This window comes from Manacus candei, unplaced genomic scaffold, assembly GCF_025592945.1.
Source record: "Manacus candei isolate 608988 ecotype Guabito, Panama unplaced genomic scaffold, ASM2559294v1 h1tg000060l, whole genome shotgun sequence".
NCBI lineage: Eukaryota > Metazoa > Chordata > Aves > Passeriformes > Pipridae > Manacus > Manacus candei.
The window spans coordinates 2,194,633-2,220,890 of record NW_026138108.1 but is presented as its reverse complement, the minus strand read 5'-3'; the positions used below and the strand labels follow the sequence as shown (position 1 = coordinate 2,220,890).

General features: G+C 48.4%; 2 protein-coding genes and 1 non-coding gene across 8 annotated transcripts in view; 2 read left to right on the top strand and 1 right to left on the bottom strand.

Moving 5' to 3' along the window:
• LOC127478516 (USP6 N-terminal-like protein) overlaps positions 1-6,398 on the bottom strand; it is a 77,881-nt gene extending 71,483 nt beyond the window's left edge. For 2 of the 3 annotated variants that reach the window (XM_051804346.1, XM_051804345.1), the window contains exon 1: positions 6,327-6,398. The gene's annotated coding sequence lies outside the window, so the exon portion shown is untranslated. Of the gene's footprint in view, positions 1-3,915; positions 3,920-6,326 lie in introns of those variants that run through there. The other variant, XM_051804349.1, reaches the window with a different exon arrangement.
• Positions 6,399-6,473: 75 nt separating this feature from the next.
• Positions 6,474-25,948, top strand: RNH1 (ribonuclease/angiogenin inhibitor 1). Of its 4 annotated transcripts, none has more exons than XM_051804364.1 (11): positions 6,474-6,518; positions 11,658-11,751; positions 15,142-15,247; positions 16,895-17,065; positions 19,626-19,796; positions 20,449-20,619; positions 21,408-21,578; positions 22,071-22,241; positions 23,176-23,346; positions 24,570-24,740; positions 25,148-25,948. In XM_051804364.1, exons 1-11 carry the CDS (start codon positions 6,489-6,491, stop codon positions 25,233-25,235), a joined length of 1,515 nt encoding a protein of 504 aa, XP_051660324.1. In that variant the 5' UTR covers positions 6,474-6,488; the 3' UTR covers positions 25,236-25,948. The 4 variants fall into 4 exon arrangements, with proteins under 4 accessions (XP_051660324.1, XP_051660323.1, XP_051660325.1 ...); XM_051804363.1 differs by lacking the exon at positions 6,474-6,518 and adding an exon at positions 6,529-6,646; XM_051804365.1 differs by lacking the exon at positions 6,474-6,518 and adding an exon at positions 8,924-8,950.
• TRNAA-AGC (transfer RNA alanine (anticodon AGC)) lies at positions 6,521-6,593 on the top strand. Its single transcript has one exon. It is a non-coding gene; the product is annotated as a tRNA-Ala (tRNA).
• Positions 25,949-26,258: the final 310 nt, after the last annotated feature.

Below are 26,258 nucleotides of genomic sequence, written 5' to 3'. Positions count from 1 at the left end.
GAGCCCTTCGGCTGCACCTCCACAGAGGTCTCCTGGCCCGTGCCACAGTTCTGCTTTCACCACCAGCTTTGCAACACCAGAAGGAATTGCTCTGCAACACAACGTTGCAAGCAGACATCTGCAGTGGGAGCAGCCTCTGGTGCACAGCCTATTGGCTCATTTCTTAATACAGTTTCTTGAAATAAACCAAGAACAGCTAAATTCATTCTCTCTCAGCTCAAGCAGGATACTAGCTAACCCAGTCTTTTCATTTCAGTCTGCCACTTCCAGCAGTCAGAGAAGATGGACTAGCAGCATTGTTTGAACCACAAACCAGGAACACATTTCCCAGTCAAGGGCTGGAGGGGCAATCACCCCTCCTGCCCAGCCTCTCTGGGTATGGACCTCTCTGTCCCTCTAGCTGACCCCATGCCAGATCCAGCACCCTGCAAGAGGTGATCAGGGCTGGACTGCTTGGATATGCCACAGGAAGAGGTCAGTGAAGATCCAGCAAGCATCCATGCCCAAGGCAGCAAAGCAGTAAGAGAAGAGATCCCTGTAAAATCCAGACAAAAGACTTGGAAAATTGTTTCCTTAGACACATAGGAAGCTGACAACAGTCCACCAGTGCCAGAGGGGGACAGACACTCCCAATCCCATCTCCCTCCTGTTCCTTCCAGTCTATGCTGAAGGGAAAAGCTCTGGCTGCCACCGAGACTCTGCCTGCCATCAGACTGAGTGCTGGCACACAAGAGGGCACGACAACGACAATTTCCATCCAGACCTTTCGATATTAAAAGCATGATGAGGGCAATGCTGTAGGAAAGAAAACTCCACGAGTTCTCACGAGTCTGCAAAGAGCTAGAATAACTGAAGGGATTTGCAGACTGAGCCTGAAAGCACACACACACTTCCGAGCAGAGTCCACCCCTTGTCTTGACAGACGTGTGGTGCAATTTTTTCCACGGAAACTGGATTACGGCACCCTACTTTAAGAGGTGACTAATCACATTTTAAACACATCAGCTGGAAACAAGTTCAGCCCCTTCAGTGGTTAAGGTCTTATGACGCTTATTGGTTTTCTCAACTATATGTTACACATGCCCCCTTTCCTACTCTTAATTCAACTTCAAATTCCTCCTGCTGTATTTCATGGCAAGCTGATCTTGATCCTGCTGATTTCTGGTGAGTGAACTGGCCCAAAGCACGTGCATGAAGAAGGCAGGCACACGTGCACGAAGAAGGCAGGCACACGTGCACGGCTCCGGCAAAGAGAAGTAAGAGATACACGAGCAGGTTGGGGACTTAGGATGGCTGTCCCAGCTGCTGCAAGGTCACCAGCAAAGTGTGCACCTCGCTGTGCTCAACAGACAACCCTCCCCCACACCTCTTACAGCAGAGGAGGCATCGGCAAGCTACTGAAACCACCAACAAACAAGCCTTTTGAGGCTTTAATTCTGCTGTCAGGATGCCAGCAGGGACCCAAGTCCTAAGGAGATCAAATTTGTACTGAGGGATACTTGGAGAAAGCTGGAGTGATGGGGGTACGTGAAGGGTTGAGCATTCCTAGCACCTGCTTCCTCTTCATGGACCTTTTTCCCCCCTCCACTTTGGACTGATGACAAGTAGTCTCCCACAAGGAAAATCCTGTACTGAGCTTCAAAAGATGGGGGCAACCATCTTGTTTGCTAGAATTTTGGGGTACCAGAGCACTGGGACTCACTGGTGCTGTGAGCTCCCGCCCTACTGGACACAACTGCTTGGCAGCTGCCTACAGCACAGGAAGCTCGTCTACATAAAGCTGAATGGTGCTGGCTCCTGTGCTTGATTTCCAGGTTCCGAGACACAAGGAGAACTAAAAATATCCCAATTAACCATTCTTTTTCAACACAAGATTTGATGATCGTGCCACAAGGGTATTATACAACTACAAACAGGAACATGTGGTCTGCAAATCAAAAAGAAATCAAACTGAGAAAACAGGTGGCCAGGACCATAACCTCTGAATTCAAGCGTGGGCCACATCCAAAACTGTGGAGGAGCTTGTGCTACTTGCAATTGCGGTGGCTAACTCTGAGGGGCTTGCAAGCTTTCTGATGTGACACGCACAGGGTATATAATTTCTGCTCTGCATTGCTTATATACAGGAATCTTGTTCTGGCAATAGCCCATGGAAGCTGTCTCCTGGGTCAGCTGGCTCCTTAGCCAGATGCCATGCAGCACATCAGGAGTCAAGCAGGGAACTTTTATTCCTGGTCAAACCCATTGCCTCTGCTAGGCTCCGCCACTAAGGATTTCTTCACATGCAGATTTAGCAGCCAATTTTTTTATCACTGCCCAATCTTTACATTGACATCTAGACTTTAAACATAGTCTGTGGGTAATACTGGAGTACATTACTCACAGCAGTGCACCTGGGAGAACCAGCAAATCCTCTCCATTTGAGCCCGAGCGTCGGCTTTACCCTGGAATTACATTTATCTCTCTGGCACTAGGCTCTCATTAATGGAATTACCAGGCAGGCTGCTTCAGACTTAACACTTGAGAGAAGCGGGCTGGGATGGCTCCAGTCCAGCCTCAGCCCGAAAAGCCGGCACTGTTTCTCCATCCTTCAGTGAGCTGCAGCTCTAACGAGCCCGACCCCGTGACGAGAGCCAGGGAAACAAAAGAAACAACCCCGAACTGTCCAGGGCAATCAATATCTTTCTAGGAACATCCAGGCTTCTTGCCAGCTTTCTTCTAACCCCGATTTAGCTCTTCTGCAGTGCAGAGGGGGATGGCACGCGCAGGAGCAACCCAGCGGGATGCAGAGCCGGCAAGTGTGGCTGGCACTCGGGGAGGCCAGTCTACAGTAGTCCTTCTACAAATACCTCACACTGAGGGTGTCAAAGCAAACACACAACTACAGAAAGCACCCATCCACCTCGAAAATCAGAGCAAGCACTCCAGTCTGAACACCTGTTTTAGAAATACCACTGCTGCTTAAAATGGGGAGGCGTATCATAGCAAACCAGCCAAAATTGCTAACCTCAGCATGAGAGGTTACCCTGCACTTTCTAGAAAACTGCCTTCCATCCCACAGCAGCTACTGCACTGCCATGCTGAGCAATCTGCAGCGTGGCATGAACTGGATACTTAAAGCACCCCTTCACCACCCAACAAAATGGACAACTGGGAGCATCACAGGCTGCTGAAAGCCAAAGGGGATGCAGCAATCAACCCTACTGCAAAGCTCCACTGATAGCCTGCAGTTTCAGCACCTCTGTGGGCTGTTCTTTGCACAGAGCAGCTGTAGGCTTCTTTAGATGGCCTTTTCCCAGTCACCTGCAAAGGGACTTCTCTAATCTTGGCATGGAGTGAGCACAAGGAGAAAGCAGAAATTCACCACAACTTGAACAATGTTTGCCCCAGATATATAGACCCAGGAGCACAGCACTGCCAAACCAAGTGGAAGATAGAAATGGTAAAGCAAGGAGAAAACTGACTTGCAGAGTATAGACCAGCTTGAACTGTGGGAGCTGAACTCCTCTCTCCTGTAATTAAAAGGCAGGAGAGGAAAGCATTGGAATTACCCCAGTGTGACTGCAAAGGACTGACAAGCTTTGAGTTTCAAAGTCCATCTTAACACACACTCTTTGGTGCAATTTTAATCCTAAAGAAAAGGAAAAAATGAGGTTTTGCTGCAAGAAAACCTGCCATACAACATTGGTATTAAACAACACAAGGTGCAAATGAGGGAGGACTGTGCCTGGGGTTGACCAAGCAAAGTTGAAGGCAGACCTGTCTTCCCCCCTGCCCCTGCATTTGCTCTGCCACTTACTCTCAGCAACCTAACAATTCAGAGAGACAGACTGCCCCGTGACAGGAAAAACACATGTAACACCCGGGCGGTGAAACCTCGCATCTGCGAGCATCTATGCAAAACACAGCCTGAAACATATTTTCCAGCTCCACAGAGTCAACTTCATGTTTTGCAAAGCCGAGCTGGTGAAATACTACCGGTTACATCCAAGGTGAGATTTGCCAGCAGATGTTACTCTCAAGCATCTCCCTATTTTCTGCATATCAGAAAAAAAAAGAAAAAAAAAAGAGAAGCCTAGGGGTAAGATTATGGGGTCCTGCAGCTTGAGGTGATGTAAAAGAGACAGGAGGGCATCAAAAAAAAAAAAAATTACACAAGTGCAATACTCTTCAGCCTGGCACCCAGCGGAATAGCCTAGCTACGAAAACTACTTTCTTTTCAAAAAAACCTCTAAAGGTAAGGAGCCATCGGAATTATGAGTCAAGCTCCAAGATAAGAAATCATGCTGCTGGATGGGTGCGGCTGCCTGCTTGTTTGGTCGCTGTTGGGGTTTTTTCAAAAGATAAACATGTCTTTCAGAACATGTTTGTTGGCCAATCTTCTCTCTGCTGAAAAAAAAAAAACAAGAAGGAAGCTCACAACCGTGAAAACGATAAATGAAAGGCAGGACAGTTTCTGATGAGCTGACGTCACGCTTCATGGGCCCTTTAAAGTAAGATGCAACATATCAGTATGTTGAAAAGAACAAAAGAGGAGTAAATTTAAAATTCCAAGTAATTCAGTAAAATATCATTCAGAAAAGCTATTAAGCAAACTCTGCATGAAGCAGAGCCCACTCATAGACCAGAACCTGTCAAGGAAAAGAAATAAATGTTTTATATCTATTTCAATTTTAAAGTTGTTGATATATAGGAGTATTTAAGCAGAAATTCACAGTCTGGAAGAGGCTCACTGAGCAAATGCATCCAGGAAAAAAAGTAACTTGTACATCAGAGGCAGAACTAAGGCAAATCCCTTAGGAAGGGTGTAATATTGAGCAGAGAATGTTTTGAATCCAACAGAACGATGACTTGAACACAGCCACGGTAGAAGTACAAAAGTACTGCAGGAAAGCAAACAGTGTAAAGGACCCAGAAATTTGATGGAGCAAAAGCCGCAGCAGGTCCCATTGCTCTCGCCAAATTCCCTGCTGCTCAGTGAATTGCAATAACTTGGTGACAGGCATCACTGCCTAAATCCCAGCCAGCTCAGCCCAGGACTTTGCTGCTTTCCAAACACAAGGTGTTAAGCAGCTACCACCGAGGTTATACAACAAGGTTATTTGGTAATCCCTTTGGTTCAGAAAGAATTTTGCATTGGCCATCAATGCTGCTTGGTTTTGCCTTTTCTTGTTCAAGAGCATCAGAGGGGAGGAAAAGTGACCAAGCACAAGGCAACCAATTTACTAGAATGACAGGTTTTTAACTAAGTCCTGGATATCACTGCTGCTGAACACCGATTTAAATTAAAGTGGCAAGCCCATCAATAGCCTCATCTTCCTCAGTATAGTGCCGGCAAAGAAAGGTCCCAATGCTCTCACCTGCTTTGCTATGCACACCCTGATTGAGAGCATCCCCTTTTCCCACCAAAAACAGGGCACCAAAATCCCATCTCATCAAAGCAGCTCCCCAGAAGGCTCCAGCACATGCCCTCATCTGCCATTTCGACAGGCGCCCAAAAATCCCTGTTCCAGAGCAAGTAACTCCCTCCTTGTCCAGAGAGGAGATGTTGTTTTTATTTCAGCTAGAGCACAAGGGCATACAGAACGATTTCTTGAGGGAAAAGACCTCACGATTCACCCCGGTGCCAGATACCACTTTTCTGGGTGTTGTTTTCAGAGGAGGTGAAAACACGCACGGCAAGGCGGGGGGATCCAGCTGCCAGCAGCTGGTTAGCTCATCAGGCACTTGAGCTGCCGCATCTCCAACTGCCCCAAACACCCGGAGGGACCAAGCCCGCATGTCCCACCATCGTTGCCAGCTGCATCCCCGGCAGCAGGTATTCTGGGGGCTCCCCTGGCTGCCCACTCGGCTTCCAGGCCGAGCCCCCCGAGCTCCCGCAGGGAACAGCGGGGCGGGGTGCGGGCTCTGTGCCCGCAAAGACCGTGCCTGGCTGCGGGGAAGGCGAAGCCTCCCCGAACAGTAACCGCGGCCATCCGGGCCGCTCCCGCGCTGCTCCATCAGCTGAGGTGGCTCAGTATTTTGTGAGGGTCTTTTTGTTTGTTTGTTTCGTTCTGTTTTGACCTCAGTGCAGCCCCAGGGTGGCTCAAAGGACCACCTCGGTCCCCCGGCAGAGTGTCTGCCGGGAGCACAGCCCCGCGCTCGGACCCCCCCGCAGCCCCCCGGCGCACAGCCCTGTGCATCCTGCCTCCCAAACACACAGCCGCCCCAGGCACAGCCCTGCACAGCGCCCCCGGCACACAGCCCTCTGCAGCCCCTCCAAGCGTGCAGCCCCTCGCAGTTCCCCCCCATTCCCATTCCCATTCCCGCCCCGCTCCGGGTCTCACCGCGGGGCGCATCCTCCTGCCCCAGCGCGCGCCCAGCGCCCAGCCCGGCCCGCCGCGCGCCGCCGCCGAGCCCCGGCCGACGCGCTTCTGCGCAAGCGCAGTGGAAGACACAACTGGGAAGTGCAACTGCCGGCAGCGCACGGTGTCTCGCGAGAAGAGAATATGTGCGCGCTGGTAGAGGGCAAAACCAGGGTGGGGAATTAGCTCAAATGGTAGAGCGCTCGCTTAGCATGCGAGAGGTAGCGGGATCGATGCCCGCATTCTCCAGATACTTTTTCATGCTTTACTTTGCCAGGCCGCAGCCCTTCTCTTCCTTCACGGTACACAAATGCAATACTGGTTTTGCTTTTTTAAATTTCTATGTTCTTACTTGCTTCCTTAGCATTCCTAAAGATCATAGAATCATGCAGAATATCCAGGGTTGGAAGGCACTTACAAGGATCACTGAGCTCTGCACAGGACATCCCAGGAGTCACACCATGTGCCTGAGAGTATCATCCAAAAGCTTCTTGAACTCTGTCAGGCTTGGTGCTGTGACCACTTCCCTGGGAAGCCTGTTCCAGTGCCCAACCACCCTCTGGGTGAAGAACCTTTTTCTAATATCCAGCCCAGACCTCCCATGACACAGCTTCAGGCCATTCCCTTGGGTCCTGTCCCTGGTCACCACAGAGAAGAGATCAGTGCCTGCCCCTCCTCTTCCCCTCACCTGGAAGTTGTAACTGCAATGAGGTCACCCCTCAATCTCCTCCAGGCTGTGAACAGACCAAGTGACCTCAGCTGCTCCTCATATGGCTGCATAGATACTGCATAGATACATGTGCCTATCCCATGCTTAAGGCAATCAGAGCGCTTTCTGTGTATTCCCCGCACTTTGAGTGGGCCTTTTGCTTTCTTATTTGATAATGGACGAGGCCAGCAGCAGGGAGCAGCTACCCACTGCCTCCAGTGCTTCCCAGCAGCTGTGGCCCCAGCCATCATCTACCTGTCCATCTCATCCAGGAGCAGGAGGCCTCAGAGATCTCCTTTTCCTGGGAGCCTCCACTAGAGCTGAAACACTCATTTGCCTTTAGTAAATTTGAGAAGGAATCAAAACTCCTCAAGGAGTCATTGACATAGGTGCCATTTAGTAAAAAAAATCAAGCTCAGTGAATTTATCCAGGTGCTAATGTCAGGAAAACACTCGATTTCTTCACATTCTGTTCCTATTCTACTGCAAAAAGCCCCAAGGAATAACCAAAGGCTTTAAAGAAAAAGAGAAGCAGTTTTTAGAAACTGAAGGTGTATCATGAAAAAACCCCAACCCCACAGGATTACACTCAGTTGGCATTTCTATCCCAGTTACTAGCTAAATGGGAAGCCAAAGGTGGAAAACAAATCTGCACACTTTCTTGGGTTACATGCATGAGGAAATGACCTTCCTGGCAAATTTCAATAACAAAGAGTGGAATTCAGCTTTCAAGCTGCTCACAGGCCCCAGCCAACACTTGAGGAAACTGCAGAATATCCCACTCCCAAGCCTTCACAGTGAATTAATTGACAATTAATTCCAATAGTCCAAAGAAGAACAGGATTGAAGAGAGGATACAATGGGTTGAACACAATGATCTTGGAGGTGTTTTCCAACCTTAATGACTCCATGATTCAAAGTGATTTTTTGGCATAAATAACCACGAATTCTCATGGGTAATCTCATGGAGATTAAAAAGAGATGTCTCCACTGGCAGAGGACATCTACAATTCCTTTCCACAAAATGACAATGGTAACACACAAACTGAAGTCCGAAAAACAAATGAGTGTATGGTTGTTGGGATTTTTTTTAGCTTGAAGATTTCATCCTTGCCTTTTAAAGCTGGTTTAAACTCAGGCTTCTGAGTTCCATACAAACTCAGGAAATAACTAGCTGTCACTACAGTGGTCTTTAAAGCTTCAGAAAAGATTTGAGTCTTCTTATGCAGCAGGATTTAACAGGTAAGTGAAATCCATTGCAGTCTCCTATTTCATCAGCTGCTACACAGCTGGCATGAAGACACTGTGTTGTGAAGTACATTTGTGTCTGGTCTGGTCCTGTCATTTTCCCCTCTAGCTTTGGCCTCACCTCAACCCTCAACTCCTTCAGTATCTTGGTGACCACGGGCAACCTCGGGGTGATGGAAAACCACTGGACCGTAAGTCTGGTCAAACTGATGTTGCATCGCCCTCTGCAGACGGGCAGGCAACGACTGCCACAGGCTGAGGCAGAAGACACAGAAAAGCAGGGATGTGAGAAAAATTCCTCTGACCGTACTTTTTCTGCAGATCAATGCAGTCCAGTGGTTGATGAACAAATCTGGAAAGCTCCATTTTCTTGGTGCTCCATTTTCACTGGACCCACGGTGAAAGACTGTATCCAGACGGATAAAATATGACACATAGAGTCACAGCATTATTTCATTATAATGCTCCCCACTCCCCCCAAAAAACAAAACCAGCATGAAATGGAGAGACCAGCTTTTCTTTTACAAGAACAAGCCGACCACATCAGAACAGCAAAAATTTCCTCCCTAATGGTTTTCTTGTGGGAATCTATAATGAGCTGCCACAGTATGGAACATCCATATGCGTGCATGCACACATGCGAGTCAGGGTGAGCATTTGTCTGTATTTACTGAGGAACCCAAAGCTTGCTCAGCCACCTCATAGCTCCCAGCCTATTGCTACCAGCATCTGTTTATTGACCTCTTTTTTTTTTTTTTTTTTTTTTTTTTTTGGCTCCTGAGACATCAGTTGAGCCACAGTGTCAGGTTCTCTGGCTCCACAGATGCTTTGTTCCCCAGTGCTTAATCAGCCCTCTGGCTCTTCAGGAATGACTCAGGTTTTGCATTTCTTTACCCTACAAAGCCTTACTTCAAGTTCACACGCAAGCTCAAGGAACAAATGGCTCCCAGCAACAGATCAAGAAGGAGTTAGAACAAGCCTCTCAGAGCAACAAATGGAACTGGGTGTACGCTTATAACTCGCTGTTTTGATCACCATGGCTGAATTTATGGAATGAATTTGCTTGTAAGGATGGCATAGTCAAGTTAGCAAAAGATCTGCAACTACTCTTAACAATTTTATTGTTTTTAATTACTATTAAATATACGCACAGAGGCATCTTGAGAGCAGAGAGAATGGAACAGGAAACTGCTAGAGGGGAAAAGGCAAAGCTTTCAGCTTACACTAATGGTCTTAATTTAAGTATCCTTTTGTAAGTTTGCTCTAGGGTTATGTGTGTAAATTTAGTTTTAAAAGTAAAGTCATCTTAAATGCAGAGATACATTTCGACTTCCTCAGATCCCACAGCACAAGATCTACACTTCATGGGTCCATGGCAGCCATGCACAAAAGCAGCAGGGACCAGATGGACCAACGTAAGGGGAGCACCTAAATAAAGGGGAGATAAATTTGAGTGAACTCAAAATGGACATGGACAAATGGTGATAAAGAAGGAAACACAGGGCAGATGTCCCCATCAGACTCCTCAAGGAGTCAGACCCGAGTCTGTAGAAACAATCAAATGGACATACCTTCCATGCCAGGAGTCTTCCACTGTTTCTACAGCAAGACACACGCATGTATTTCTCACTACTGTTTGCTGTTGGCTTTCTTAGCCCCATTTTGCATCGTTTCCTCTGGACTTGTGTGTACGTCAGTGAGTAGGACAGCCTGGTCCTGCTTGCTAGGGGGAGGGCAATAGATTTGTCCCAAGATGCCTCTTGTTGTCCCCACAGCGAGGGCAGCCAAAGGGATGACACAGAGATAAAAGCTGATAACATTTTGGCATGGCTATTTGGCTTGTAAATCTAATATTCCACAAGCACAGATCAGTGTGTATTGGGTGCTTTGTCCAGGGCAGGAGGTCTACAGGAGGTCCACGTGATGTAAACGTCTCTGAAACCTCTAACAAACACTGGACTTCGTCCTTTAGAGAATCCTGGCGTGTGCAGTGGAGCAAGAATCAGCAGTAGAGAGATGCCAGCAGGGGCAAGATAGGAAATGAGACCTTTGCTGTTTGGCTGAATGACAGGCATCTGATTTCAAAATGCCTGATGGGCCAGGGGATGGTGCAACCTCTTGCCAGTGTTCATTCTTCCTAACACTGGTGGTCTTCCTGGGAGCATCATGCCAACACAGAAGGGTGGAGACACCCTTCACCAGCCACAGCACTCATCCATCTGCCTGCCAGGGAGCATCCTAACAAGCAGAACTCAAAAGCTTGTGCCATCCCCAACCTTGTGCCATCCCCAGATTTTTGCCTGTGGTTCAGTAGATTTCAGGTCAGACCTGAAACAGGCACAAGGACTGTTCTAGCAAACTCTTTGTGTGGACAGTCCAGTGTCTCCTGGGAGGGAATGGGAAAGAGGTGCACTCTCTAGCATTTAGCTCTCTTCTGGGCACTAAGGAAGGTGGGGTTTAGCTCGTTGAGCTCTTCTGGTGGTCGGTTCCCGTCTCCTCCAGAGGAAGGATAATAAAGGTAACTGCAGGGAAAACCTCTAGTGCTTCACCTGGGGCTCAGCAAAGGCTCTGTTTCCCAGGTTGCAGTGCCATCTCCTCTGTCAGCATCAACAGTTGCAGGAGGGAAAAAATGCAGCTGGCCCTCTGCCTCTGGCTCATTCGCAGGCTATTGAAACATTAATTCATCTTTGGACCATAAAGGATGGGGAAAGAAAGCAGGTTAGTTCAACCTGCAATTAGCATGTGATGCAGCTTGAGTGATGGCAGGGTATTCCTTGGGGAGCAGAAGACCCTGTGGGAATTTGGGAGGAGGAGGTGGAGGAATGGGTTCATGCTTGCTGCTGAGAGGCAGCAGTTTTAGGGAGGCACGACCAGGGCTGTTCCCAAGGGACCCTTCCAGGCAGTGTGAGCATCCAGCTTGTGCAGAAGCAGGGGGCTGCCTGTGCCCTAGGCCCTGCTGGGAGGTAGGATGGATGACCCCTAGGTGAGGTGACAGGTAAGCAGTAATGTGCTCAGCATCACTCCTTGGCCAGGTGGGGCAGGGCTTGCCTGGGGAATGGAGAAACTATGCAATCTCCAGCATCTCTATCCACACTTTAACAGTGTGGTGGCCTCATTTTCGGATGGATCCTTCAATGGCAACCACTTCCTTGCTCTGGGCTAAACCATGTCGAGTGGCTACATGATCCAGTGTCAGAAGTTAAAGCCACCTCTGTCCTTATCACGCTTAGTGCGATGGTTGCATCGTCACTAAGCCAGACACAATCGCAAGAGTGCTTGCTCCTTGAGCCCCTGAAAAGCTGCCACGGGAGGAAAAAAAGCGTCACAGCCCAAAACTGCTTTCCTCCCTCTAGCAGGCACCATGTGTACGACAGCAGAGGTTGCGTGGTAACGGCAGCAGGGAGGCGCCAGCTCTGCCTTCCTCGCTCCCCGGACGGCACCGAGAGCAAGGTACGTATCAGCGGCAAAATCAGACTCTGAAACTCCCTGAACTTTCCCTTCTGCTTACCGGGGGGCAACACGGAACCGTTTTAAAGCCGTCCTTTGTAGGCGGCAGCTGGTTGTGCTTAGCTGAACTGTTGTGTGAGCCAGGGGGACGGGAACAGGGTGTTTGTAGGAAGAAAAAACTCGGGGAAATGCTGAGATTTTGGGGGTGAGGGAGGGAGGGAGGCAAGTCACTATGTTGCCTAGAGCCTCTCGGCACTTCAAAACCTTTCTTTGCTCTGTCTCGTGAAAATCTGAATGAGCTTTTACTGGGGCTAAAAGTACTGGGAAACAAAAGGGAGACAGGGAGTTGCCGGCAGCCGGAGGAGGAAGCGAGCCGAGTGATGACGAATGCCTTCCAGCCCTGGCCAAGCGCTGGCACCCTTGCCCCGCCGCGGGATGTGCGGGAGAGCCGCTGGTCACTGGGGTCGGGGGGAAATCTAGGGAGGGGACAGTCTCGGCAGCGGCCGAAGTGTGGCGTGCCATCCTCCATCGCTGTCACGGCTTCGTTCCAAACAGCTTAGAGAGAGGCCTTTGTGCCAGCGAGGTGCAGCTCGTCTGCTCGGCAACATGTTGCGCTAACGAGGGAGACAGAGAGAAAAGATGCGTCATGGGTAGGACCGGTGACAGGGATGGAGAGCGGGGACATCCCAGGCCCTCCAAGCTGGGCCCCCGTGCACAAGCTGTCTGGCAAGGTGGAAGGCAGAGACCACAGAGGAATGGATGTTTTTGTTGTTCCCAGTTCAAACAGTTCCCGGTTTCGATCTCCCTGGGGAAGTACAAGGCGGGGTCCTGTTTCCCCCAGCCAAGACCCCGCCATGGTGCCTCTCCTCTGGGTGATGGATCCCCATTGTCCTCCAGGTCTCAGCATGGGTTATAGGTTGCCCTCCGAGTCAGCTGGGACACCACCTCACTTTTACTCTCATCCTTTGTGCATCCCCTAATTATAGGGATTTCTCCTGCTCCTGTTCTCCTGTCTTGTATCCCAGTGCTCCTGCTCCGGGTGGGGGTGGGGAGATTGGGGTGGATGGGAAACAGGGGCAACAGGGGATGGGAGTAGAAGGAAAGGGAGGAAAAGAGAAGGAAAATAGGTAAGTTGGTGAGAAGAGGGGAAAGAGAGAAGAAATGGGGTAAGAGGTGGGATAGCAGAAAAAGGAGAACAGAATTGTGGAAAAGGAACAAAAGAGGGAAAGGGAAAAGAAGGGAGAAGGAGGAAAAGAAAGAGAGAAGTGAGGAGAATACAGGAAAAAGAGGGAAGGAAGGGAGGAAGGAAGGGAGGGAGGGAGAAGATGGGGGAAAAGAGGGGGGAAAGGGAAGAAAAAGAGGGAAGGGGGAAGCACAGGAAAGAGAAGAAAGTGAAAGGTGAGAACGGAAAAAGGAAAAAGAAGGATGTGAGGAAAACAGGAAAAAAGAGGGAAGGAAGAAGACATGAAGGAAAAATATAAAGGAGAGTGGAAGGGGGAAAGAAAGGAGGGAAAAGGGGAAAAGAAGTGGGGAAAAGGGAGGGAGAGGGAAGCAGGCAGAAGTCAGGAAAACATTAAGAAAGGGAAACACAAAAAAGGGGAAAGAGAGGAGAAACGGGAAAAAAAGGGAGAGACAGAGGAAAAGGGCGTAAAAGGGAAAAAAGGGAAAAAAAAGGGGAGGGAGGAGGGACAAATCCTGCCCCTCCCCGCTGCGCTACCAGGCGGAGCCGGGAGGAGCCGGCGGCAGCTGCGCGGTGGCGGCGCGGCGGTAGGAGCTGGGGGAGCAGGGCAGGGGGGGCTGGGGCGGAGGGACGGAGAGCGGGAGGAAGGAAGGAAGGGAGGAAGGAAGGGAGGAAGGAAGGGAGGATGGTTGCGGGAGTTGAGCGCTGCCTGCGGTGCGGGAGCTGTCGGGAGGCGGCGGAGCTGCGGGCACAGGGGCCGGGCAGGGGCAGCAGCGATGGCGGGCGTGCCCGCGGGGCAGCGCCGGGCCGGGGCTCGGGACCCCGGAACGGGATCCCCCCTCGGCTCGCAGGGAGGTGGCAGAGCTCGAGGGGGTCGGGGGAGAACCTTTTGTCGATCCGGGTTTAGGGGAAAACCAGGCAAATGCCGGGGAGGGCTCTGAGTGTCCCCTGGCGTGTCGCCGCCGGCGGGGGTTGCTCCGACCCGCATCACCCCGTGACACGTGGGCTGTGGTGCCATCCCACGGAGGCCGTGGGCCGGCATTCCCGGCAGCGCCCGCGTTGGGAAGGGCAGAGGCCGAGCACGTCCGTGAGCTCGTGATCCCGCTGGCGCCGTGTCCCGGGTCCCGCCGTGATTCCCGAGCGCAGCCCCGCGGTCGGACGCGTCTCCTCCTCACGTGGGTGAGGGGTTTGTTGCGGACGAGACCTTACGTGAGCTCTGACGCCGAGCTCGCCTCCGAGAAAAGCGAGTTTGGCATACCCGCGATGCTGTGGCAGCAGGAGGTGATGGGAGGGAAAGCGGTGGTTAACTGCAGTTCGCATTCCGATGTGATAGCTCAGGGGATTATTTCTTTTACAAACGCCCTGTAGTCTGAGTCATGTTGGCCAAACCAGGGGACCAACGCTGCATTTTGTCACCTACTGCAGCGCAGCTTCTAATCCCATCCGCTGCAAACTAAGCCTGGAGCTCAGCTACTGGCCTTGTCGTGGTTTTGTGCACATTTATCTGGAGCTGCTCTGCAAGGGGCAGTGTTTACATCAGTTCAGAAATGCAGGTTGACTGCAGAGCAAAAAAATTCCCGCTTACCAGCTTCTGGTACTTGACTTGCACCACCAGAGCAACCTTTCAAACCTTGGAATCAAGGCATGAAGGAACGCTTTTCCCATTCACCGAGGTTCCACTCCTCACATACAGACATATGACTCACAGGATTTTTAATTTGAGCCCAGGCAGTTCTCATGTTCATTTTTCTCACTGACTCTAATTCTCTCAAAATTATCCCAGTTTTAATTATAGCTTGAGGTTCCACAGTTGGTCGGTGCGCCACGCTGGTAGAGCTTGGCATCTGTGTGGCTCAGCAGTGCAATAGTGAGTAACACCAGGGCCTCTGAAAAGCTCGTTCTGGTTAAGCTCCCTTGGAGAGGGAAGGGAAGCTTCCTAGTTTCACACAAGTAGCTTTCAGATAACCGGCTGTTGCCATATCTCTCCAGGATTCCTATTTCCCTCATGGAGAACGGCCTTGACAAGCCCCAAACAATACCATTCCAACTCTGCTGGCTTATAGTGGTGCTTGCAGCAGAGTAGTGTTGGAAAAATATTATCTGTCCCCTTTGCACAATGTGACTCATAGCTGAGAGCTGAGGGGGTTGGAGAATGTTGTTGCTTCTCAGTCAATTAGAAAAAAAAGGTGGTTTTGTTTTGTTTTAATTTTCAGGTCTTATCTCAACTGTCAAAATGGAACTTGACATCCAGTGTGAGGAGATGAGCCCATCCAGATGGGCTGAACTTCTGACTACAATGAAATCCTGCAAAACCATCAGGTAGTAACCAGTTGTGTATCATCTCTTCTAAGAACTGTTGCAATTCTTTCCTGTGCTCTTCACCTTCAGGACTGTTTGACATAGGACTTAGAAATTGATCAGCAACAGTATTGATTCTACCTATTTTTATCCAGAAAGTTAAATTAATTTAAAGTTTTTCAACAACAGATAAACATTGTTTGGTATGAAGCAATGTTGCCCTGATTCCGTGGTGTGCCATAGAGCTCAGCTAGGTGATGTGATTATCTAATATTTGACCACCATTTTGGTTATTCTGCTTTTCTCCCTCAGGAAAGGGAAGACATCACCCTGTGCTCATTAGGTTGCACATTCTTTGGGCTGCAGCTTAGATGCTGTCTTAACTTTTGCTTAATAGTCACACACAAGCCACCTGCCATCGGCTTTTAATTCTTCACTTGACCTTCAGAAGTACCAACCTCCTTTGTTGAGCAGACAGCATGAGGGAACCCTCTCCTGGGGTGTAAAGTGTAGGACAGGGCCCAGAAGAGTTGCTCCTGCAGTCTTTTGCCTCTGCTGGTTGGGAATTCACACCCCACAGGCTGGTATCATCCTGCTCAGGCTGGAGAGGATGGGCCGCATCATGCCAGCAATGCCTCCTCGGAGGACATCAGCCAGGCTGAAGGTGGCTTGCTTTTGTTTTGCAAAAGAGCTTTTGCAGGCAAGCTTCATGGGCCTGGCCTTGACTTCCCGAGGCCTGCCCTGGGTGGCAGAAGGCAGTGGGATGGTTGTCTCCTGGGCAGAGGGTGGGCTGCTCCAGATGTAGTGGATGAGAGTGGCTGCAGCATGGATTGTTCATCAGTATTGAACACAGTCTCATTGGGAATCAAGTCTTCTTGCCAGAGGGGCAGAAGGAGAAACCTAGTGGACCCTCAGTTTTCATGCTGTTGTCCAAGAAAAGTGACCAGGCAACTTTTGGCAATCCTGACTGTGGCTGGGGCTGTAGGGTTCTTCATGACACCTTCCTTTTCCCCCATGTCTTTTCTGCCTCCCTCTATGGCTCTCTGCCTGTCCTGGGCTCCTGATCCTTTCCTTGGCTCTCCTTTCAATTCAGTTAACCCACATCAATTTAGCAACAACGAGAAAAATGCTGATGTCCAGTGGGAGAAGCTGCTGCCACACTGCAAACTCACCGTTTGTGTGCCGAGATTCATGGTGGAGGGGAGATGGTGCAAACCAGCATGACTCACCTACAGGAGACCAAACTGCTTGTGGGTGTCTCTGGGGCTGGCTGAAGATCCAGCTTGGCTGTTCTCAGTGCAGAACCAGTCTGACAGCCTGTGAGCTGCCTCTGGTTAGACTCAGATGGCAGGCAGTTTGCCACTATGACTGTTTAAATGAAGGGGCATCCTACAGCTGAAGGGGAATGATTTGTGCCCTCCTCTGTGCAGCACAGAGGAGGAGTGAGGCTTGGGGAACTGCCACCCAGCCCATCCTGTACTGCAGCCCTGCAGAGCACATCTTGTTTTGGGCCATGCAACGCTCAACAGGTCACACACATACTTATGGAGGCATCCCAGGAACTGCAGAGGACTAAATTGCCCACTTTGCTTTAAAAGGGAATGCTCCAGCCAGGGAGAACAGAGCAGCTCTGGGGACTAAAATGCTCCTTCTCTCTGTGTCTTTCAGGTTGGATGACTGCAATCTCTCCAGCAGTAACTGTGAGGATCTCTCTTCCATCATCAATACAAATCCATCCCTCACAGAGCTGAAGCTGAACAACAATGAACTGGGAGATGCAGGTGTTGAATACCTGTGTAAAGGGTTGCTGATGCCAAGCTGTAGCCTACAGAAGTTATGGTAAAGCCCCATGTTGTCTTGCTCTAACATGCTGTCGTGAATGAGTGTTTTAAGGTCACTTGAATCACTGGCAAAGGTATTGGCAAAAGCAGGTTTAACATAAAAGTGAAAGCACAACAAAGTTCACTGGCAAGGTTCACTCTACTACTTACTAGATGGTTAAAGCACAAAGAGAAAAAGCAAACAAAAAGCTAAAATAAATCTAAACCCAATGTCAACCCAAAAATTATCTTCATGGAGGCTGGGGTGGGAGGAAGGATAATGGTATGGATAAAAAGGAATAAAGAAGACTTTCCTGTTGAGTCTCAAGGTTCAGAGTAAACACCCTTGCTAACCTGAGCCCCAAACTTGACCAACAGTTTAGGCCTAAAGGTTTTAACATCACTTAAACTTAACAGCATTTAAGCGATAGTTTAAATTAAACAATTTAACAAAGTATTCATTTAGAATTTACTATAGCACAACAGTTAAATCAGGCCTAACCTACAAATCTAAAGTACTTAAGAATCTAGCAGAGCAACAATCATAGTACATTTGCTGTAGCATATTGACACCTGCACACACACAGACCTAAATAAGTAGGTCTCTCTCATGAGAGAGTGGGCTTTAGTCGTAATAATTTTTCATCCTGGTCGGTAATTTTCTTTGAAACTTTGATAAGGAAAACGTTATTCCACTTGGGTTATTATTCAGGCAAGAAAAATAAGTTTCTAAGGCTGTTCATTAAAAAAACAGGAGCTCATTAGACAGCGTTAGTTCCTGGGAACAGACAGTGAGCTTTTTTGTAAGTTCAAGGGGACCTTAGCCCTATTTGTCAAGGCCAAGGCCCAAGGGAAGGGAGGGAATGCACCACTACATGTGCTTGCAGGCAGCTACAGGTGAAGTCATGAGGCAAACTCGTATGTGGTGGTATTAAGAGCCGTGACGATCCATTTCAGCCATTACCATGGTCAGATGGCTGGAAAACCCCAGCAGTTTGTATGTAAGTGGTATATTCATTGGAATAGTCCAGATCATCAGCCTCTCTTCATTTTCCAGCACAGAGGGAAGGACAGGTAGGGTTTTCCCAGCCACGCAAAGGCTTTCTGGGGACTTTCTTTAGAAGAGGTGCTAGGTCTTTCCACAGTCTAGGCAGCTGAATTATCTGTTTAGGCCAGCTTAAACAGAAGGATGACCACAAAGGGCCCCCACTCTGCCATTAGCACATACTTGACATTGTCACAAATGCATTTTTCAAAGGGCTCTTCTGCCAGTATTAAGCATGGTATTCAACATGTGGTCTGGTTTGCTTTCTCCTTTCTCTGGGAGCCAAGCAAAAGGGTGTTCTTATGAGCCTTGGTCTTTCAAGAGCTGTCAGCCTTTCTGCATTCTACCAGACTGGCTCAGTCTCAAGCCTTGTCTTCTCAGCTGGGCAGAGCCAGCTTGGTTTGGGACAGCATGTTTTATAGAGGCACCCCGCCACATTATAGCATTAGTGGGCTTCCATCAGCAACCCCGCTGCAGGAGCTTTAGTCAGAGCCAATGGCTGCTGCCCCTGCTCCTCAGAAGCCCTCAAAGAGATGGTTTCTCTGTCCAGCATCTCTTCTTCAGGATACTGGAGTCCTCCAGCTTGTGAAGGGGGTCTAGGACACTACCTTGTAAAAATCATTTGCCTTTTAAACCAGATATGCCTGCTTCAAAGTCTCTGTGTCCCCTGCAATGAGGACTCACAGACAAATAGAGGGAAAGTTGACTGTGAAGCTAATCAAATTGCAACTCTCTGATGGGCCTTCAAGAAATAACTGTGGTACTCTGTACTGGAAGACTTAAGTAATTTTTCAGAGAGTTTGTCCTAGGCTTCACACTTCTCCAGATGTTCAAGTAACAGCCTGGATTAGGCTTTCTCAGTTCTGTAGAAACATAATTGTCCATTTTTGAGGTTCTAGTGAGAGCAAACAAACCCAAGTCAAACTTAGTACCTCCATTCATGACCTCTCTCCGTTGCCACAAAGTCCTGTCCAATAACTATATAAACATCCCATAGCAATACTAGCACAGTTCCTGTGCTACTTCTCCAAGCCTGAGTGCTGAAGGATCAACTTTGTAGACCCTTCTTAGAGTACACCAATAAACATCTAAATGATATCCATGGATTTAAGCCAAGTAGGATGAAATTTTAACTTCTAGCTACTCTGGGTCATATTTCTAGGGGGGGGCAAGAAATCATAAGATGCCACTGCTTTATCTCTGGGATCAGCCTCGTGATAATTAAAATACTTCTATAAAGCAGTTGTGGTGCTACTTTATGTAGGGTGGATCCTTATTTATTCTGCTGGAGGTGCTGCATGAGCAATTATGCTGAAGGAAGCATGGGAGCTATTGTTCGTGGTACAGATATAATACTGAGAGAATATTTTAACATGTGTAAAACAGCAGCACTAACCAGGATATATCGTTTCCTAGAGGGTTAGTGCCATGGTGTCCTTTCCAAGCTCAAACCTTGGCAGATACACCTCGCTGAGAAGAGCCTCTGTAATTCTGGGGGTGCATTTCCCTCACCCTGGTTGCCTCTCTCCTTCAGGCTGCAAAACTGCAATCTGACAAGTGCCAGCTGTGAGACCCTGCGGTCTGTCCTCAGTGCACAGCCATCCCTGACAGAGCTGCATGTGGGTGACAACAGACTGGGAACTGCTGGAGTGAAGGTGCTGTGTCAAGGGATGATGAACCCCAGCTGTAAGCTGCAGAAGCTGCAGTAAGTAGTCACTGGGATTTTTTGGTCATCAGACAGGTCATGCTTGTCTTTCCCTTGAGAGAAGGAGGAGTTTTGTTCCCAGATGTGGATTTCTTCTTGTTTTACCTGAAATTGTGTCACACTTATTCACACCGGTGGGTGTCGTGGGTTTGTAAGACTTGGGTGTCTGTTCCCATAGGCTTTGTTTAGGCCTCCTGGCAGCAGTGGCTGTAAATGCAGGACCTCTTAGACGTCCAGGGGACATCAGATTCTGCTGCCCTTGGTCTTTGTTTTATGACTGAGCGGGACCTTGGTCTATTTGCAGCCCCCATCTCGGGCTGTGAGATGGTGTTGCAATGTAGAGCTCAGCCATGTGCTCCAGGGCAGCCTGTGCAGTGGTTTAATGGAGGATTAGTGTAAAAATGGGTGGGTAATTAGTCTTGCTAGGGTCCCCTAGGATCTGGTTTAAGAATTAATGCTTCCTGCAATGAGCAGAGAGATGCTGTTAAAAACTCTTATGTTGTCTCTGTCTTTATGCATTGCCTGGTCTCAACTCATGTTGGCATCTTTTCTGCCCTGGCTAACACACACTTTGCCCACAGCTGATTCTTGCAGGTCGTGAGACATGGTAAAGACAGTTGGTTTTTTGCCTGGATTTCTTTTCTTCTTGCAGGCTGGAATATTGTGAACTCACAGCTGATATTGTGGAAGCTCTCAATGCCGCTCTGCAAAGCAAGCCCACCCTGAAGGAACTCAGCCTGAGCAACAACACTCTGGGAGATACAGCTGTAAAGCAGCTGTGCTGGGGATTGGTGGAGGCAAGCTGCAACCTAGAGTTACTACAGTAAGGAAGAGCTGGACATCTCTAATTTCAACCAGTCCTGCTGCTAGTCATACCATCCATAAGACAGTAAAAATTATTGCCAGGAATGCTTGAAATTTAGGCCAGATTTTTTGCAGGCTCAGATTTATGTAACAGGAGGCTGTACACAAACGAGTGTACAGCTTTCAGTTTTGGAAATTTTGGTACCACAGGTTAAACCAGCACTTACCAGGGGGGACTGCTCGCCAGTGTCTCAGAGCAGAGGAACAAGTACCCTCAGTGGCTTCAGTTCTTAACTTTGAATTACTAGCCAGCTGAGCATACTTATTAGAGCCCTTTTTTGCTACAAAACAGAGGTGCTGGACTTGGCCTTGTATCTGGGGTAAAGCCCTTGAAGGGCTTTAGGGTAGAAGCACAATTCATTTTATATTGCCCCTGTGGTTCAGCAGGGGTTGGCTCAGCGGGGACTCACTTTCTGATACAGCCATCCTCTTAAAAGGGATAATCAATATAAAGTGTGAGTTTGGCAAGAATGATCCTTGCTTTAATGGTTATAAATGGGTAGGTCAGAGTAAAAATGCCCTGCAGCCTCATGAAATGCAGGAGCAGTGTGTTGCCTCACCCAGAGCCCATCTAGGACACCTGTATCATCTCTGAGCCTTGCAGGATCTAGCAATGCCCAGCTGGGCTGTACTGGTTTGCAGCAAGGAAGCAGCACATAGACCCTTCTCAGTCTGAACTGGGCATGTTGGAGTGTATCTAATACAGCAGGTCTGGAGCAGTAATTCCAACTGTGCTTTTTCATGCAGCCTGGAGAACTGTGGCATAACCAGCGACAGCTGTCGGGATATTAGCACTGTTCTCAGTAACAAGTCATCACTGATGGATCTCTCTGTGGGGGATAACAAGATCGGGGACTCCGGACTGGCTCTGCTTTGCCAAGGACTGATGCATCCTAACTGCAAAATCCAGAAGCTGTGGTAAGGGTGGAAAGAGGATTCTTAAATCCCTTGTGCAGCCCCCAAGCTTTCAAGGTTGTGCTGCTGGTTCGCTCCTAAGTGGAAAGCGTCTGTTACCCCTCTGGCCCAGTGAAAAAAGAATGTCTCAGCTGCAGATTAGTTCCTTCTCAAAACTGGTGGAGGACACCATGAGCAAGCAGAGCCACGCTGAAATCACTTGGATCAGATTCTGGGAAGAGTGTGAATGAAGTTTGCGGTGGCATTGTCTTGGTTTCCTGTTATCTACTAGAACTGCATGTTCCTTTTTTTGTGCGTTTGTGTTAAAAACAGAGCTTTTGCTGCAACAATTGGAAAGTAAGGAGAAAGCTGTGTGATACGATGCATGAATGGGTTTTGTAAAGGATAGAAGAAAATGAGATGATGTAACCAGAAATTCAGAATACTAAAATAGGATTCTGTTTTCTGATCTAAGTCATTCTTGGGAGAAAATAATGGTTTTTTTCTTCCCTGCAGGTTATGGGACTGTGATCTCACAAGTGCTAGCTGTAAAGATCTCTCCAGACTCATCAGTACAAAAGAGACCCTCACAGAGATCAGTCTAATAGACAATAACCTGAGAGACTCAGGGATGGAAATGCTGTGTCAGGCGCTCAAGGATCCCAAATCTAAACTTCAGGAGCTATGGTGAGCTGCTGTCAAGTTTCACGTATCCACTGCCTTCTTTGAAGGCTTCACTGAAGAAAGATGTAAGTGAAGTAGTGCCCACCAGATTGATGCTCAGTTGCAATGGTTGTATAAACAATTTGTGCTGGTTGTTAATGAAAGGATTTATGGAGTTGAAGAGGGTTTTTATAGACTTACAAACTTAAAAGGTATTTGTATTTCTAAACTTGTAGACACTTTGAAGATCTGCCCCACAGTCCTGTTAATAGGAGACCAAACATCACTTGTAGAGCTTCTAATATATTTTATCGTGCAACAAATGTCAGCTGAGAGACTTTTGAAATTTGAAAGGCCTCATGTAATAGCAAATTGAGTGCTGTGATCAGATATCTCAGGTTCTCCACTGGATCTGATCTCTCTCACTGATCAGCCAAAAGAAGCTGTAGTGACATAAACAGTTCTCAGCATCCTATCCTGCTGACTGTGTTACCCTTTAGTCTGGGACGGTCTGGTGGCCAGGAGAGGAAATTTGTTCTTTCACTCAGAAACTGAACAAGCAACACTTGAACTTTTCTACTTTGCAAATTCAGCTCCTGCCCCAGTTGGGTTCTTGCCCTGCACTGGAGGCTTGGAAGTCAACCTCAGGAGTGCATGGTGGAGCCAAGAGTGACTGTTAGAGCAGTGTGCTTCATTTCTGATTGTCCCTGTGCTTGATGGGCAGGTGCCTTTCGTAAGTGCACACTCTGAGACAGACAGCCCACATATAAGAGTGGGAGAGGTGCTGCTTAGAAAGAACGGAGCAGATGGGGGTTGAGGGGAGTACAGTGATTATGGGAAAACTCTGGTTTCTCTGTTCCCACTGCCTGGGCTCCTGATAAGCAAATGTAGAGAAGCAAACGGTGCCTGATACTCTCTAGATCTCCCACCTAGATCTCATGTCACTTTTGCCTTGCAGGGTTAGGGAGTGTGGGCTCACGACTGCTTGCTGCAAGGTTGTCAGCTCTGCTCTCAGCACCAACAAGCACTTGAAAGTACTGCACATGGGTGAGAACAAGTTGGGAGATGCAGGTGTTGAACTCCTCTGTGAAGGGCTGCTGCACCCCAACTGCAACATCCAGTCCTTATGGTAAGGTGCAGAAGTCATCTCTCTTGCTGCATTACCCTTCCAAGACTGTGCAGAGAGAGAGAGACAGCAATAGATGTTAGTGTGGTATTTTTTTGTTTTGTTCATTATGAAACAATTCGCGCCACAAGCTGATGTTTAAGTAGTCCAGGAGCAAGTCAGTGGAAGCCACACCTTCTTCTATGTATTCTGTCACTCACGATCTCGAAAGTACAGGCTGGCACCTGTGTGACAGTGCATTCGTAGCTGTCCACAGGTGCTGTCCCAGGTGCAGAACTGAAAGTTCACAGCACAGTGTACCTGGGACAAAGAGTGGGGAGGCTGGAGTGATCTTGCTTTGTTGTGGGAGCCATGCACTGTAGAGCTTCTGGTGCCCTTCTCTAAACGCACGTGCAGGGCCTCTCTCAGGTGGGACACTGAGATGGAGAAACTGCTGGTCGAGGTGTCATGTGCTTATTCTCATGCCTGCCAGTCTCAGTGCAAAGCCTGCCTGGATTCACCTGTTGCCCCTTATTCCCATAGTCCCTATGGGTGCAAATACAAGTACTGATCCAGCCTCACTGGTAGGAGTAGGAGGCCATCTGGAGCATCACCTCCAGCCCTGTGGTGGGCTTTGCCTTCTCCATCTGCCTGTCCCTTCCCAGGTGGGCACTGAGCTCTGGACTGTGTAATGCTCAGGGCACCTCAGTGCTTTCTCCATGCCTCTGGACAGGAGCCGGAGCTGTGCTCCGATGCCTGAGTCTTACAGTGAGTGAGTTGAGCCAAAGGGTCATGGGAGGCATAAGTAAGACTAGAAGTCTCTTCCAGAAAGATGTGTTTGCTGACCAGTTAAAGCTTCTCAACTGAGAGGTCTCAATTGCCCTTTTTGGAGAGATTGTTGCAGGTCTCAAATAGCACTCACATAGTACTAAAGTTTAGAGATGATTTATGATCACTTTAAACCAAAAACATGTATCCTGGTGTTGAAGTTGGGAATATCTTCTATGGGTTCCTTCTACCCCTGTAGCCACACATTATTAAGCTTTAGGGAGGACTTCTAGGTGTTCAGCAGTCACCATGAGGGTGGCTGTCTCTGTGCTGAGACCGCGGGCCAGCCCCTGCTGATATCTCAGAGCTGTCAGCTTCACAGAGATTGCTGCTCCGTGCTAGGATGTCTGTGTCTGCTGTCTGAGGGTGGGCTGGTGGTCCCTGGAGCCCTGGCTCACTGCAGTGTCCTCTCCCTGCAGGCTGGGTAACTGTGATCTGACGGCAGCCTGCTGTGCCACCCTCTCCACCGTCATGACCACCAAGCAGTGCCTTACCGAGCTGGACCTGAGCTACAACCCTCTGGAAGACGAAGGCATCAGGAAGATCTGTGAAGCCTTGAGGAATCCCAGCTGCAACGTGCAGCAGTTAATGTGAGAGATGTTTGTGGCCCTGTTGTGTTCCCCCTGGCAGGTGGTGAACTCAGAGAGCTGGGAGGCTGTGGGGAGGGGGCCGCAAGCACCGGCTCTCTGGGAATTGCACCTGAGGGCAACTAGTGACCGGGGGGGATTCAAATGCTGTCTGCATGTCCAAGTGACATGACCACAGTGCCTTGATCTGTTTTGGTCCACAGGGCCAAAGAACAAGGAGAAGGTGATGCTGGTGAGGGAGTAATAGGGCTCTGGATTGTAAAGCATGTTTTGGCTGTTGGGCCGGACTCAAACCTAGATGGGGCCCTTCCTGTTATATGATCTTCCCATACTGGCCATCTGTGCATCGTTCTCTTTCTTTAACAGGAGGATGCTCACTAAACTTTGCTTGCCTTTTTGTTTTGGTGTAGTTTGTATGACATCTTGTGGAGTGCTGAAGTGGATGATGAACTGAGAGCCTTGGAAGACTCCAAGCCTGAAGTGAAGATCATTTCATGAGTGGTGACTGCCTGCAAAACAACGTCAAAGCAACATCCTCTTCTTATTTTGAACTTTCCATACGTGAAGCTAATTAACTTAATAGAGAATTTTCTTGTACTGAAACCATTTTTGGATTCCCTGAGTGGGTGTCTGGGGAGCTGATTGATCTCCTGTGCATCTCTGGATGTACTAACTCTGAGGCTCATGAAAGCTGCAGCATCACTATCCTTGAAATAAACAATTACTGTCTTATAGAAGTGGGTCTCTAGCCTTTAGGAGCTCTTTAATCCTATAATCCCTTCTAATGAATTAGTTGGGCTTTAAAGAGAGCTCCTTTCCCAAGGCAAGAGAACTATGCACTGTATTGTTACTGCATGTTGCTTTTGATAGGTCTCTGGGGGAGGCTCTCAAAAAACCGAAATGTTTTTTAATCTAAAATGGAGTTCTCCCCTGTCTTTCCCTGAAAGAGTTATTGGAAAAGCAGTGGTGGCCAAGGCACTAGAGAAAAAAAGAAATGAGCAGCTGTTCAGCTGTGTAATGTCAAAACTGGTGTCCTTTGAAAAGTGATTTTCCTACAAAAGATGCTGTGTGCATTCCTGCTAGTATGGGAAATTATTAAATGATTGATGTGTTTGCTCTGGCAAAGAGTGGTTCTACAGGAACTTTATACTTAATTTTTCTACTTATAAAAATAAAATATATCTGTATATTTCTCCTTTAAGACCAATCTAATCTCTTCTGAATTACAAGCTTGTTTTACTTGTTTGGTTTTGGTAACTCTTTAACTGAAATATATCAGAGATCTTAGTTAAGGTAGACAACAAGCCTAGAAGACATTCCAGTTTTCAGGGAATGCTGACTGGCTTTTCATGCCCAGTCAGAGTTTTAATAAACCCTGTTCCAAGGGTAAATGCATCTGTTGCATGCCTGAAACACAAAAGAATGAACACAGCTTTAAAAATGTAGAAGGAGAACCTGGCATTGCCCTGGGGTGGCCTTGCAGGAAGAATGCCAAAAAAATCCCATTCCCCAACATCTCTT

Bases quoted from the DNA above. Each gene is read 5' to 3' on its own strand.
- RNH1 (XM_051804363.1), top strand. From the start codon at position 6,536: ATGGTAGAGCGCTCGCTTAGCATGCGAGAGGTAGCGGGATCGATGCCC. The intron at 6,647-11,657 runs GTACACAAATGC...TCCCTCTAGCAG, and splicing joins AGCCCTTCTCTTCCTTCACG to GCACCATGTGTACGACAGCA. The intron at 17,066-19,625 runs GTAAAGCCCCAT...TCTCTCCTTCAG, and splicing joins TGTAGCCTACAGAAGTTATG to GCTGCAAAACTGCAATCTGA.